The 12,691-nt window shown below is 43.2% G+C and overlaps 1 protein-coding gene across 1 annotated transcript in view; it reads right to left on the minus strand.

Moving 5' to 3' along the window:
• Window positions 1-12,691, minus strand: part of LOC137031475 (complement C3-like) — a 38,039-nt gene that overhangs the window by 13,582 nt on the left and 11,766 nt on the right. The window contains exons 7-20 of the mRNA XM_067402452.1: window positions 4,883-4,970; window positions 4,284-4,386; window positions 4,037-4,157; window positions 3,819-3,934; window positions 3,544-3,690; window positions 3,245-3,448; window positions 2,928-3,119; window positions 2,700-2,852; window positions 2,493-2,622; window positions 2,159-2,230; window positions 1,789-1,986; window positions 1,100-1,208; window positions 511-599; window positions 255-394 (exon numbers count right to left, since the gene is read on the minus strand). Of these exons, the coding sequence (XP_067258553.1) occupies window positions 255-394; window positions 511-599; window positions 1,100-1,208; window positions 1,789-1,986; window positions 2,159-2,230; window positions 2,493-2,622; window positions 2,700-2,852; window positions 2,928-3,119; window positions 3,245-3,448; window positions 3,544-3,690; window positions 3,819-3,934; window positions 4,037-4,157; window positions 4,284-4,386; window positions 4,883-4,970 (1,862 nt within the window). The remainder of the gene's footprint in view (window positions 1-254; window positions 395-510; window positions 600-1,099; window positions 1,209-1,788; window positions 1,987-2,158; window positions 2,231-2,492; window positions 2,623-2,699; window positions 2,853-2,927; window positions 3,120-3,244; window positions 3,449-3,543; window positions 3,691-3,818; window positions 3,935-4,036; window positions 4,158-4,283; window positions 4,387-4,882; window positions 4,971-12,691) is intronic.

The following is a 12,691-nucleotide window of genomic DNA, read 5'->3' on the forward strand; positions in this document are numbered from 1 at the left end:
GGAGACAGAGACACAAATCACTTCAACATCTAGAAGAAACTTCCTCCAAAGTAAATCAAATATGAAAAGTGTAATGAAGGACATTTCTGTTTTAGCAATGATTAGTATCCTACATTTTTTTTCAGTCTGAGTCACAAGGAGCTTAAACAATTAAATAACTCTCAGGATATGGCCACGAAATGGTTATTATGATGCACAATGTTTTAATATATACTATAAATCAGACTATATTTTAAATATTAAATTGGATCTACCTTCTGCTTGTTTGGTGTATAGTTGTGAATAATGGCCTTGATTTCCAGTTGTTCTCCGCGCACAGCTGAATAAGGCATCTTGAGGTCAATGAAAAGGTGTTTAAAAACAACAATCTCCTCAGGTTCTGCCACACAGATGCCTTTGAGGAGAAACAGACACACAGAAGGTTTTAAAGCAACAGCTTCAGGGTGTTAATGATAATTATGTTTTCCAGACCATGTATTCTGCATTTGCAGCTTCTTGGTAACTCCTTACCAAGTGTTGGTGACAGACTGACAGCCAAGATCTGCCATGTAGTAATAGAGTCTTTCAGGTAGAACACTTTATCTGTGACTGGTGCTGGACTGGAATATGAGAAAACTACTTTTAATGACACATTTTGAAGTACTCTTCTAATGGTTGTTTACCATCTAAATCCATATCAGGCTAAAAAGCTTCATGAGCCGGGCAACTTAAAAGCATCACTGTATGTCTTACCAGGAAAACAAGATTCAGGTGTTTTCTAAATAAAGAAAGCACATTAAATACTGTTTGTATTCTGCACTCATTTTCATTACTTCGAAACTGTCTCCAGCTCTAATATTTAGTCAGACTCTAAACTCCTCACTGGTCTAGAAGTTCCCATTACTGGATTTCTATTAACATTTATGAATGACACTAGTGGATATAATTTCATGTTGTTGACTTTGAACCAGTTTCCTTGCAGATAAAACTAAACCTTCTAGTGGGGATCAGTGTATAAAATGCAGAGTATTAAGAATAATTGAGAAACAATGTATGTTCTTTGTTTTGTGAATGAGGCACAATTTATAGCTTTTGTCCAAAAGTCTCTTACAATACTCACCAATTCTCGCATAGATCAATCTCTTCCCAAAGCCAACTCTCAGGGAACTGAGTACGTGAAACAATCTCATCCGAGTCTGTATAATAGTCATCATCATCATCATCATCACCTGTAATAACACATCAGATAATGATAATCAAATAAATTTCATTAATGTTAACTGACAGCGATGCCAGTTTACACGTTCTTCTTAAGTTGAATATGGAAAGCGGTCTGGCCTTTTGATGTATGGATGCACTTTCTTCAGGTCATACTTGTTGGTCTCACTCACTGCCATTATAAAGCTTGGATGCGTCAGGATATTTATTAATATATCTCCATTTGTGTTTATCAGAAAGAAGATAGTCATATACACTTAGGATGGCTTGAGGGTGAGTAGCTTGGGGTAATTTTTTATTTGAAAGTGAACTTATCCTTTAAGTCGTTTCAAAACTGATGAACTTTGCACTTATTTTCCTGTTTATTACTGTGAAGCTGCTTTGAAACAATCTTTATTGTATAAAGCAGTACTGAATTGACTTAAAAGTGGAAAAATGGACATGACAGTTTTAAAAGTGCTACTTACAGTTGAGGTAAACATCATTGAAACACTGTAAAACCTTCACATTTTGCCACAGAGCACTGCACAAGATGGTGGAGCCATCCAGCAGCTTAAGATATTGGAACAACCTTAAACAGTTAATGCTTACTTCGAGCCAGAATCATCTCCTCCTCTTCTGTCTTCATGTTTTTGCGGGTTTTCATCTCATTGCAGCAGAGCAGGAAGGCTTCGGCGCACTTTGGCCCATCTACGATATAGGTGGCTCTTCGTTCACAGGTGTAGCCAAGTTTATTATCTCTCATCCCATCAATGCAGCACTGCTTCAGTTCACCAGAGTATTTACCAGCTGAAAAGACAATGATAGTGTAGAACAATGAGGGAAGAAGGAGAACTACTAGGGGAAAGACAAATTCCCTAAAACATAAACCACGAACTAAATGAGAAGGGCTCTGGATCTTTAACGCAGTCATAAAAAGCCCAGAAACTTTCTGATTTGAATGGCAAAAGTAAAATCTCACCCAGTGTACCAGTGACCTGCAGGATACTCTCAGCTCTTCGTTTTCTCTTTGCAAGGACGGGACACTCAGGAACTAGAGGACAATTCATTTGAATGAATTAGTGTATATTGTAAAAATGCTGTTAAGGAACCCAAGAGCAGCAATAACTATTTATTAAATCTAATCAAGTATGGATTTTCCAAAAAAAAATGGAACCATGACACAAGGAACCAAACAACTCGAGGAAATTCATAGTTCAACATTCAAGATCAGACTAACGACAGGAACCCTCATGAATCTGTTTGTTCAGTAAATTAAACTGTAGAATAGAAATGGGGGGGAAAAAAATACATACTTGTTCTGGTGGTGGTTCCTCCTGCGGTGTGTGACTCAAACATCAGACCTGCATCATTGAAAACTCCCATACTATCCCTTCCACCTCCTGCCGTACAGCCGGTGTCATGTTTCTCTATTCTGTCCCAGATCTAGAGGAGCAAAAAAACACTAGTTACATTTTAAATCAGAGCTCATTGTGCCATTATGTCTGAGGAACATACTTCACCTGAGTCTGAGTGAGTCTGTTCTTGTTAAGGACATGCACAGCCTTGTCAACCACCACCAGCCCAACTCGAGCTCCAGGATCTCCAGTTATCTGCAGCTGAACCTCATCTCCTGTGCCATAGGTATTCATCTTGTCCTTCACCCGAAGCTTGAGCTGTTAAAAATGAAAGACACTGAATCAGACCTAGTTGATTGGCACGTCAACCATTTCTTGTGATAGTTGACCCACCGTTCCCATGCACGTGTCCTTCACGTCGACCCAGACTGAATCAGACACCACCTCAGATGAGCCCACATGGTAATAAGCCACGAAGCGGAAGGACGGCACCATGTCTTTGGTTACAGGTAGAGACAGAGTCACCAGAGATTGTCCTCTCCTCTTAAACCTGTTTGCTTGAACGATCTGACCTTTACTCAAGATCTGAAAATGAGTAAAAAAGACAAGCACTTTGTACAGCTTCAAACACAAGCTGTTGTAGAAAATAAATACTGATGTAATTGATGCATTGGTGATACAAATGAATAACAAATAACCATAATATTTACCATGTATGTATAATCTTGATCTTTAACTCCTGGACTTTGTCCAGTGTTCAGATTGACTTTCATTTGATCACCGATCTCAAGCTCTGCTGCATCAATGCCGATGTGCAAGTAATTCTTGGAGTTGCCTTTTGGAACGTAGGCCAGAGCTGTCATCGTCTTCACTGCCTGCTGTCCAGCTCTTAATTGTGGATCTTTGGTTTTAGCCTGAAATAAATAAATACATATTCCTTCTGATTCACAGCAACTACAAATAACTGTAAACAAATATCTTGTTCTACATCATGCATTCTATGTCTTACAGTGATCTCCAGACTGGAAGATCCTCCTGGAGTGTTGACGGTTACTTTTGCAATGCCATTGGCTGTTGTATGACCATTGACTGTTCCAGGATTGACCTCCACTTCCACATTTTCAGCAGGGGTCTGATCAGGATTTGTTACATATACCTTTTATAAAACCAAGACCAAAAAACAAAACAAACATTAGCGATCATCATGTCTATTAATATATTGGTAAAATTGTTCCTCAGTTCCTATAACACTTCAGGTTCATAAAGTCAGTGTTTTTTTTTTACCGATATATCGAAGGGCATTCCAGGTTTAAAGAATTGTGGTGTTTTTTTGAAGTGGATGGTGTACGGTGACGTCACAATCTGAATGCCTCTCCTTTCTGCTTCCACCATTTCACTGCCTGAAACACACACACACACACACACACGATCAGCGTCTCATATACACTCACGTATATGCATGTAAATGTGTATTCAGATGTACAGTATCTGTTGAGTCTTACCACTTTCTGTTAAAAGACTGACTGAAACATAGATTGATTGTCCAACCAGCTCGATAATGTTTGGAAAGGTCTTAGTGATCATCTCCCTGGTCAGTTCTGCAGTACCTTCTCCTTTCATTATCTATTCATATATGAGAAAGACATCAGTCTACAAGATGCAGTAAAAATCTATTTAATGTTTTATTTACATTATCCTAGAAGATAAAATAGATTGATCCCAACTTATAAACTGTTTAATTTCTCTCACCTGAACTCTTTGAAGAGATGCAGGAATACTTGTTTTCTTCTCACCATCCATCACACCAAACATCACAAATGCGTTTCCTTCTACCTTCTGCCCAAACAGGTACCTATAAAAGCACATACAATTTCTGCTGTAAAAACTGAATGGTGACGACGACTGTGCTTGATCCAACACAGGTTATGCATTCTGGATAATATATTACCACATACTATAGGACTATATAAGTGTATTTAATTATTAAGATTAAGCTAGATTAATAAACACCTTTTTTTTGTTTTTAGTTACTAATACCTAATGTAATAATTATCTACAAAATTCACCCCATATTTTATGGTGCAGATCTACTGGGATATGACTGACACAATACTGTATTAATACTAGATAAATGTTTTAAGATAAATGTTTTAGTCTTTTTAGACTAAGATAAATGTTTTAGTCACTTTGGAAGTTATACTACCTCAAACACACTGGAATGGCAGGACCAAGTTTTGGTTGCTCATTGTACATTATTTCAGTTTATATACAAATCTATTTTAAATCAGTGTGTTCACACATCAAACATTTATTTTCAAAACAGTGAAGCAGAGCATATGTTGTCTTACTTGGCTTCAATGTCGACTGTCAGACTCTCATCAACCACATAGAAGAATGGCTTACTGGGTTTTAATTTCACTTCAAATGTTGGAAGCACTAAAACCAACAGACACAAATATATAAATACATTATTTTAGTTATCACAGTTTTACACAACATTCAGTTTTCTGATACACATCTTACTATCATGTTTTGTTTTTTGTTCATGTTCATGTTTCTTTGCTATGTTTGTTATGTTTGCCATGTGCTTCCTGTTGTCATGTGATTTCCTTGCTCCTCATGTGATCTTGCCATGTGCTCCCCTCGTGAATAGGCTTGTTCGACTTGATGCAGCGCCGCACAGACCGATCGGTGGCTGACTTGAAGCAGTGCATGCCAGTAATGTTGTCCGACTTGAGACAGCGCTGACGTCATGTGACTGTGAAGTATGGCTTTAAAGTACCGCGAGAGCGATTTGAGATCAGCCGCCTGAGTTAGCCAGCGCAGTTTCTCAAGAGGAACTGCACGAGCCCTGATGACGACACAGCTGTTTCATGATTGGCCGGATTCACCGCATGACAACGATCACGTGTGTTTCGTGTTTATTGTCACGTCTTCAGTTCCACTAATGCTAAAAAATCTGTGTTTTTATAACAGTTAAAGCTCTTTTCATGTAGTCGCGATGTTGTATTGTATCATGTTTATCAAAATAAAATGGATAAAAAACAAAGACCCCACTACATTGTTATTTAAATAACATATGCTTATGTTGAACTTTATTCTTGTAAAAACAGACTGTAAGCAATACATAAAGTTTTGAATAACAGGTCTCTGAAACATCAGTGTATTAGTCAAATGTTGCATTTATTTCACTTCAGCTGTGATGAAGTATGCAGTCCCACTTCACATCTCCGTTTTCAGCTCCTCCCCGCCTGCACATGGCTAATCTCGCCGATCAGTTACATCCAGCCGGAGCCGATGTCAGCACAACTAATGTGTCATGTTGTCATTGGTTGATTTAGTCATGTGGATTATCAGTTCTGTTTTGTGATTGGGTCACAGTCTTGATTGTTGACAAGTGTTCCTTGTTTGTCATTAGTCCTTGTATATAGATAGCCCTCATGTTTCATTGTTCTCTTGTCTAGCTTTGTAGCTTTGTAACCTGCTCGTTGGTGAGTGCTATGTTCATGTTTCAAGTCGTCAAGTCAAACCAAGTCTTTGTTTGTTTGGTATTTTGTTTATGTTTGGATTCATGTCTGTAATGTAAATAAACTGCACCTGGGTTCTTCAAGTTTACCTCCACTGGGACTTTGCTACAGAAAGCTAGACCATAAAAAATGAACCCAGCAGTTTGTCTACTGTGACTACGCCAGAGGAATCATCCCCTGGAGGATTATGTTCAGAACTTTTGTGAATGGTCTCACTTGTTGGACTTGAATGATATAGCCCTCAAGTGTATTTTTTGTAATGGACTTGAGGACAATTGGAATGATCTAATGCCTGGGAGCACGGTGCTCAATACTTCAACCATGCCCTTCTGCTAAGTGGTTCCCCATTTGCTATTGAATTTGTGGACGAGGGGCCCCACAATCCTACAGTGCCCACCACACCAGAGTGTTTACACAACCCCACTGTCATGTCAGGATTTGTTTTCCACACCAGGACCTGTTCACGCCATGTCTGCCACACCAGGGCCTGTTCATGTCATGCCTGCTAAGCCAGAGACTGTTCACATCATGTCTGCCAAGCCTGAGCCTGTTCAATTCATGCTTGCTAAGCCAGAGACTGTTCACGTCATGTCTTCCAAGTCTGAGCCTGTTCACGTCATACCTGCCACGCTTGAGCCCTCAGCCAGGATGGCTGCCACACCTGAGCCCTCAGCCAAGATGGCTGTTACGCCTGAGCCCTCAGCCAAGGCACCAAGTACCTGCGGAACTTGGCCTACCACTGCATAACAGCCCAGGTCCTCCATTGCACCAGGACCCTCTGCTACATGGCCTAGGTCCGCTAGTGCACCAGGACCCTCTGCTCCACGGCCCAGGTCTGCCAGTGCACCCAGAACCTCTGCTCCATGAACCTGATCCGCCTCTGCTCCTTGACCCAGGCCTGCCAATGCCATGCTGTGGTCCAGGTCTTGCACCCTGCACGGGCCAGGCACTCCATCCTTCCCCCAAGACCGCCTCCACTCCACCACCCTCCAGGACTATGTCTTGTTTTGGTTTATGTTGGGTGTCAGGAGCCGTCCTTAGAGTAGGGATTCTGTCCTGTCTTGTTTTGGTGTTCATGTTCATGTTTCATGTTATCATTTTGATGTTAATGCTTCATGTTTCATTGCTATGTTTGTTATGTTTGCCATGTAATGACTGAGACAATTCAGACACAATTATTTGTTATAGTTAACCAATAATTGTTTAAAGCACTCTGGGGCCTGTCCCCCATCCCCCGAGAAGTTCTTAGTTACAAGTTTTATTGCACTAAAGAATGCGGTTGCCACACTGAGAGCAGAGAAGAGACACATGAAAACATGCATCTTTCTTGCATTATCCCCACATAACACAGACTCTCTTGCATTAATGTATAGACAGACTGTTCTATAAATGAACATGCACATCCCCAGGAAATGGTATCCATTATTACCGTTGCTGTATTACAATCATTGTATTCACATGTTTTATGATACATTTAAGGTAACTTCAGTTATGCCATGTTTAGTGTCTATGGGTTTGCATCGAGAAGATTTAAATGGTTGTGTATGCGATCTGTCGATGCCTGTGCAACGCATCAGTATTACAATAATCTTTAATAGTTCTTCTTCAAAAACTCAGCCAGTTAATCTTGCTCTGTCGTAAAAGCTCTGACAGGAGGCGTGTTGTCACCCAGAAATACATCATCTTCATTGGTCCGGTCAACAACTAGGAGGTGTGACTTTCACCAGAGGTTAAAAGCCAGTGAATAATGCCACTCCCTCTCTTTCCTTGCTTCTCGGATGACTGAAGAGACGCTCTTCTTGCTGCAGGCCTGCAGGCCTCGGCCTACAACCCAGCCATGTGCTCAAATATAAGTTGTTTCATAGTACTTCATCTAATGCAGAAGATACTGGCAACAACTTCGGACTGAATCAAGATTTCTCCTCAGCCTGCAGATCCGATGCTCCTCAGCCTAAAGGCATCTTGCAAGTATTGTACATTTGAACACTAAACAGCGATTTAGTATTTATTTGTAAAACTTACCTTTGTCAGCAAAGGTGTTTTTATTACTGAGGAAACTGATGATTCTTTTCCAGATTTCCTATAGCTCCATTAACGGTTCCCCTTCCGGTTCAACAGTATCATTGCTCATTCTTACCTACGTATGTGTGCGACCTGCGTGTATGTTATGTGTTTGTTTAGTTATGTGTTTTTGAGTTAGTTAATAAAGAATTGTGCACAATACATGTTTGGTTCTGACTCTGTCTGCTGATAAATTGCCCCTTAAGTGATTTAGATCTTGACTACATGCTCTGAGTAGTACCGTACTGTCATGAATGAGGCTCCCTCGACTCGTCCTCCTGACCATCGGAGGGAGCCATCACTGGAATATTGACTTTCACATTTGCACTACATTTCCCATAGGCCCTCATTCCTGGGACTGATTACACATGCACCTGCACCACATCACACACACACACACACTATTTAAGAGCTTCACACACTGCATTACATCGCAAAGTCTTGATTTGCTAAGGTGATCATTTCTGTGGACTGTTTACCCATTCCTACCTGGACTGTTTATCTCCTGAGAACCTCTGCCGCCTACCTTGAACCTTGCCTGAACTCTGATCTGTGTTTGCTTGCCGCCTGTCTCGACCATTGCCTGTGACCCGTTTATGATTCTTGCTGCCAGCCCTGACCCTTGCCTGTCCCCGACTACGGTATTGTCTTTGCCCTGTTTGTTTGTACTGTGTTTTAATAAAGACTGCAAATGGATCCACTCTCCACTGACCCATCATTACAGAAGACTTCGCCACTCTGTGATCCAGCAGCTCTTGCACAGATTTCCACTGAATTTTCCGTACAAGCCAGCCAACTCGCCATGCATCACCATCAGCTATCACGACTCAACTCATTGACTGAAGAGCTAGTGAAGACGTTACAGGGCCTGCACCTCACTCCCACTGAGGCTGCCACGCTGCAGGCCGCAGCACCAGTTACCACGCCAACGCCCAGTCCACCTGCTGTGAATCCACGATTAGCTCTCCCTGAAAAGTTTGATGGCACGACAGCAAAATGTAAGGGGTTCCTTTTGCAGTGCTCTTTGTACGTAAACCAACAGCCTTCTCTGTACCCCACAGACTCCAGCCGCATTTCTTTCGTCTGCTCCCTGCTCAAAGGCAAAGCACTAGACTGGGCCACGGCCATTTGGAGAGAGGATGGCACAGCGTTCACCATGTTTACGGAGTTCCAGCAACGATTCAGAGAGGTGTTCGAACACTCAGCGGGAGGTCAGAATCCAGGAGAACAACTGCTTTCCTTGAGTCAAGGCAAATCCACGGCTGTGGAATATGCACTTCAGTTTCGCATGCTTGCAGCTCAAACCACCTGGGTTGAGGATACGTTAAAGTTACTCTTTCGTCGGGGTCTCTCCTTGGAATTACAGGCTGAGCCTGCTTGCCGTGACGAGGGTCAGTCACTGAGCTCCTTCATCGAGCTGGCTATCCATATCGACAATTTGCTCCATTCTCGCCGCACTACCCGAAGCATCACGACTGCCAGTTCCAGTTCAGAACCAATGCAGCTGGGTTGTACTCCATTACAACCCGAGGAGAGAGAATGACGGCGACAGTTACATCTGTGTTTATATTGTGGTCAGGCTGGACATTACAAGAGCAACTGCCCCATTCGCCCAGGCACCTCAAGCTCCAGATCGGTGAGTTCTTCCCCACACTATGATTATCCATTCAATTCTCTGAAAATCCCCGTTCAAGTTACCATCAACGATCAAGTCATTTCCACTCATGCTCTGCTGGACTCAGGGGCCATTGGGAACTTCATGTCGGACTCTTTTGCACAAGCCCATCACATTAAGCTAACCAAATATCATTCTCCATTAACAGTGGAAGCACTAGACGGAAAAATCGGCAGGGGCAAAGTGGCTCACATCACCCAAGAACTCACACTTCACGTCGGAGCACTGCATCAAGAGATAATCCATTTCTACATCATACCTTCACCTAACAACCCCATCATTCTGGGCTTACCCTGGCTTCGCACCCACAATCCTCATGTATCCTCATGTATTCTGCACTGGGACGATCACTGCCATGAACACTGTCTTCAGCCCATAATTCCCATGCCTGTCTGAACAGTGGAATTCCAGAGGGTGAGTCCGAAAAACTCAACATTCCTGTCGAATATGCCGACCTGGCCATCGCTTTCAGTAAAAGAAAAGCCACTGAATTACCTCCACATTGCCCCAGTGACTGCGCTATTGACCTGTTACCTGGAACTACGCCCTCTAAGGGCAGAATATTCCCCTTGTCACAGCCTGAGACAGCCTTGATGAAAGCCTACATAGAAGAGGAGCTAGCTAAGGCTTCATCCGGCCATTAACTTCACCCGCTTCTGCAGGCTTCTTTTTCGTAAAAAAGAAAGATGGGGGACTAAGACCTTGCATTGACTATCAGGCTCTGAATGATCTCACTGTTAAGTTCCGTTATCCATTGCCTCTTGTACCTGCCGCCCTGGAACAATTAAGACAAGCTACATACTTCACCAAACTCGATCTCCGCTGTGCTTACAATCTCATACGCATCTGTCAGGGGGACGAATGGAAGACAGCATTATCTACCACCTCCGGCCACTACGAGACCCTCGTGATGCCGTTCGACCTGTCCAACAGTCCAGCTGTCTTCCAGTCGTATATCAATGATGTTTTCTGGGACATGCTGAACCGCTGGGTCATAGTATACATTGATGACATTCTAATATACTCTACCTCCTTCACCGAGCACGTTCAACACGTCAGAGCAGTCCTCCAACGACTCATCCAGCACCAATTGTATGCCAAGGCTGAGAAATGCGAATTTCATCAAACTTCCACGTCCTTCCTGGGGTACGTCATTAGTCAAGACGGAGTGGCTATGGATGACGGAAAAGTGAAAGCTGTGCTCGAGTGGCCCAAACCCCGTACTCTAAAGGAGTTACAACGTTTCGTGGGTTTCGCTAACTTTTATCGACAATCCATTAGAGGCTTCGGCAGCGTGGCCACACCTCTCACAGCCATGACCAAACGTACATCCAATCGCTTAAGCTGGACACCGGCAGCCGATCTAGCATTCTGTGAGTTAAAAGAACGTTTCACAACAGCACCCATTCTCCGCCATCCTAATCCAGAACTTCCCTTCATTGTCGAGGTTGACGCATCCAACACAGGCATAGGTGCGATCCTGTCACAACGCCAGGGTGACCCTTAAAAGAAAAGGTATCCATGTGCCTTTTATTCTCGTAAACTGTCTGCTGCTGCATGCAACTACGACGTGGGGGACCAGGAGTTACTCGCCATGAAAGCGGCGTTGGAGGAGTGGCGGCACTGGCTAGAGGGGGCTCAGCATCAATTCACTGTACTTACCCGCCATAAAAACTTAGAGTACCTTCGTGCAGCCAAACGTCTGAATCCAGGACAAGCCAGGTGGGCCATGTTTTTCACATGATTCAGCTTTAAAGTCACATACAGGCCTGGGTCAAAGAACACTAAAGCTGACGCCTTATCACGACAGACCAAAAGCTCAGAACAACCCATCGCTCCCAAATCTATCATTCCTGAATCTCTAGCCCCAGTCCAGTGGGACATAATGACCGAGTTCGCACAAGCTAATGAACAATCACCTCCTCCAGCAACTTGCCCAGCCGATCGCATTTATGTTCCAGCACCACTACGTAACACAGTACTCCATCACGTTCACAATCTGCCCAGCTCCGGTCATCCAGGTATCACAGCCACACACAACTTGTTACAAAATCGCTTCTGGTGGGAGAACATGTTACCAGACACCACCCAATTCATACGCAACTGCACTGCCTGTCAGACTTCCAAATCATGCCATCAAGCACCTGCAGGACTACTTCAGCCACTACCCATTCCTCACCGACCCTGGTCCCATATTGCTATAGACTTTGTAACTGACTTTCCTCCGTCACAAAACCACACCACCATCCTCACAGTTGTTGATCGCTTTTCCAAAGCATGTCGCCTCATACCACCTCCCAAATTCCCCACAGCCATGGAAACAGACGAAGTTCCATGTAACTACGTATTCCGTCTGTACGGTCTCCCGGAGGACATCATCTCCGACAGGGGGCCCCAGTTCACCTCCCGAGTGTGGGCGGCATTCTTCAAAGCGCTCAACATTAACGTCAGCCTCACCTCCGGGTACCACCCTGAATCTACCGGACAGACCGAGCGTCTCAACCAAGAGCTCACCCGATTCCTACGTACATACTGTCAATAGCACCAAGCTGAATGGAGCCGCTTCCTCATATGGGCTGAGTACATGCAGAATTCTCTTAGAAAACCCTTTACCGGAGTCACCCGGAGTCTCGACCATTGCCTGTGACCCGTTTATGATTCTTGCTGCCAGCCATGACCCTTGCCTGTCCCCGACTACAGTATTGTCTTTTCCCTGTTTGTTTATACTGTGTTTTAATAAAGACTGCAAATGGATCCACTCTTTACTGACCCATCATTACACGTACAATAAGAACGTTGTTTTTCCATAACCTGGAAATGAACATTTCTTAGAATTAATAAACATTCAACACTTGAGTGTCCACTGGACAAACAGGTTAATTGATTGTAACATT

Source organism: Chanodichthys erythropterus, chromosome 12 (assembly GCF_024489055.1).
Source record: "Chanodichthys erythropterus isolate Z2021 chromosome 12, ASM2448905v1, whole genome shotgun sequence".
In the NCBI taxonomy this organism is placed as follows: Eukaryota; Metazoa; Chordata; class Actinopteri; order Cypriniformes; family Xenocyprididae; genus Chanodichthys; species Chanodichthys erythropterus.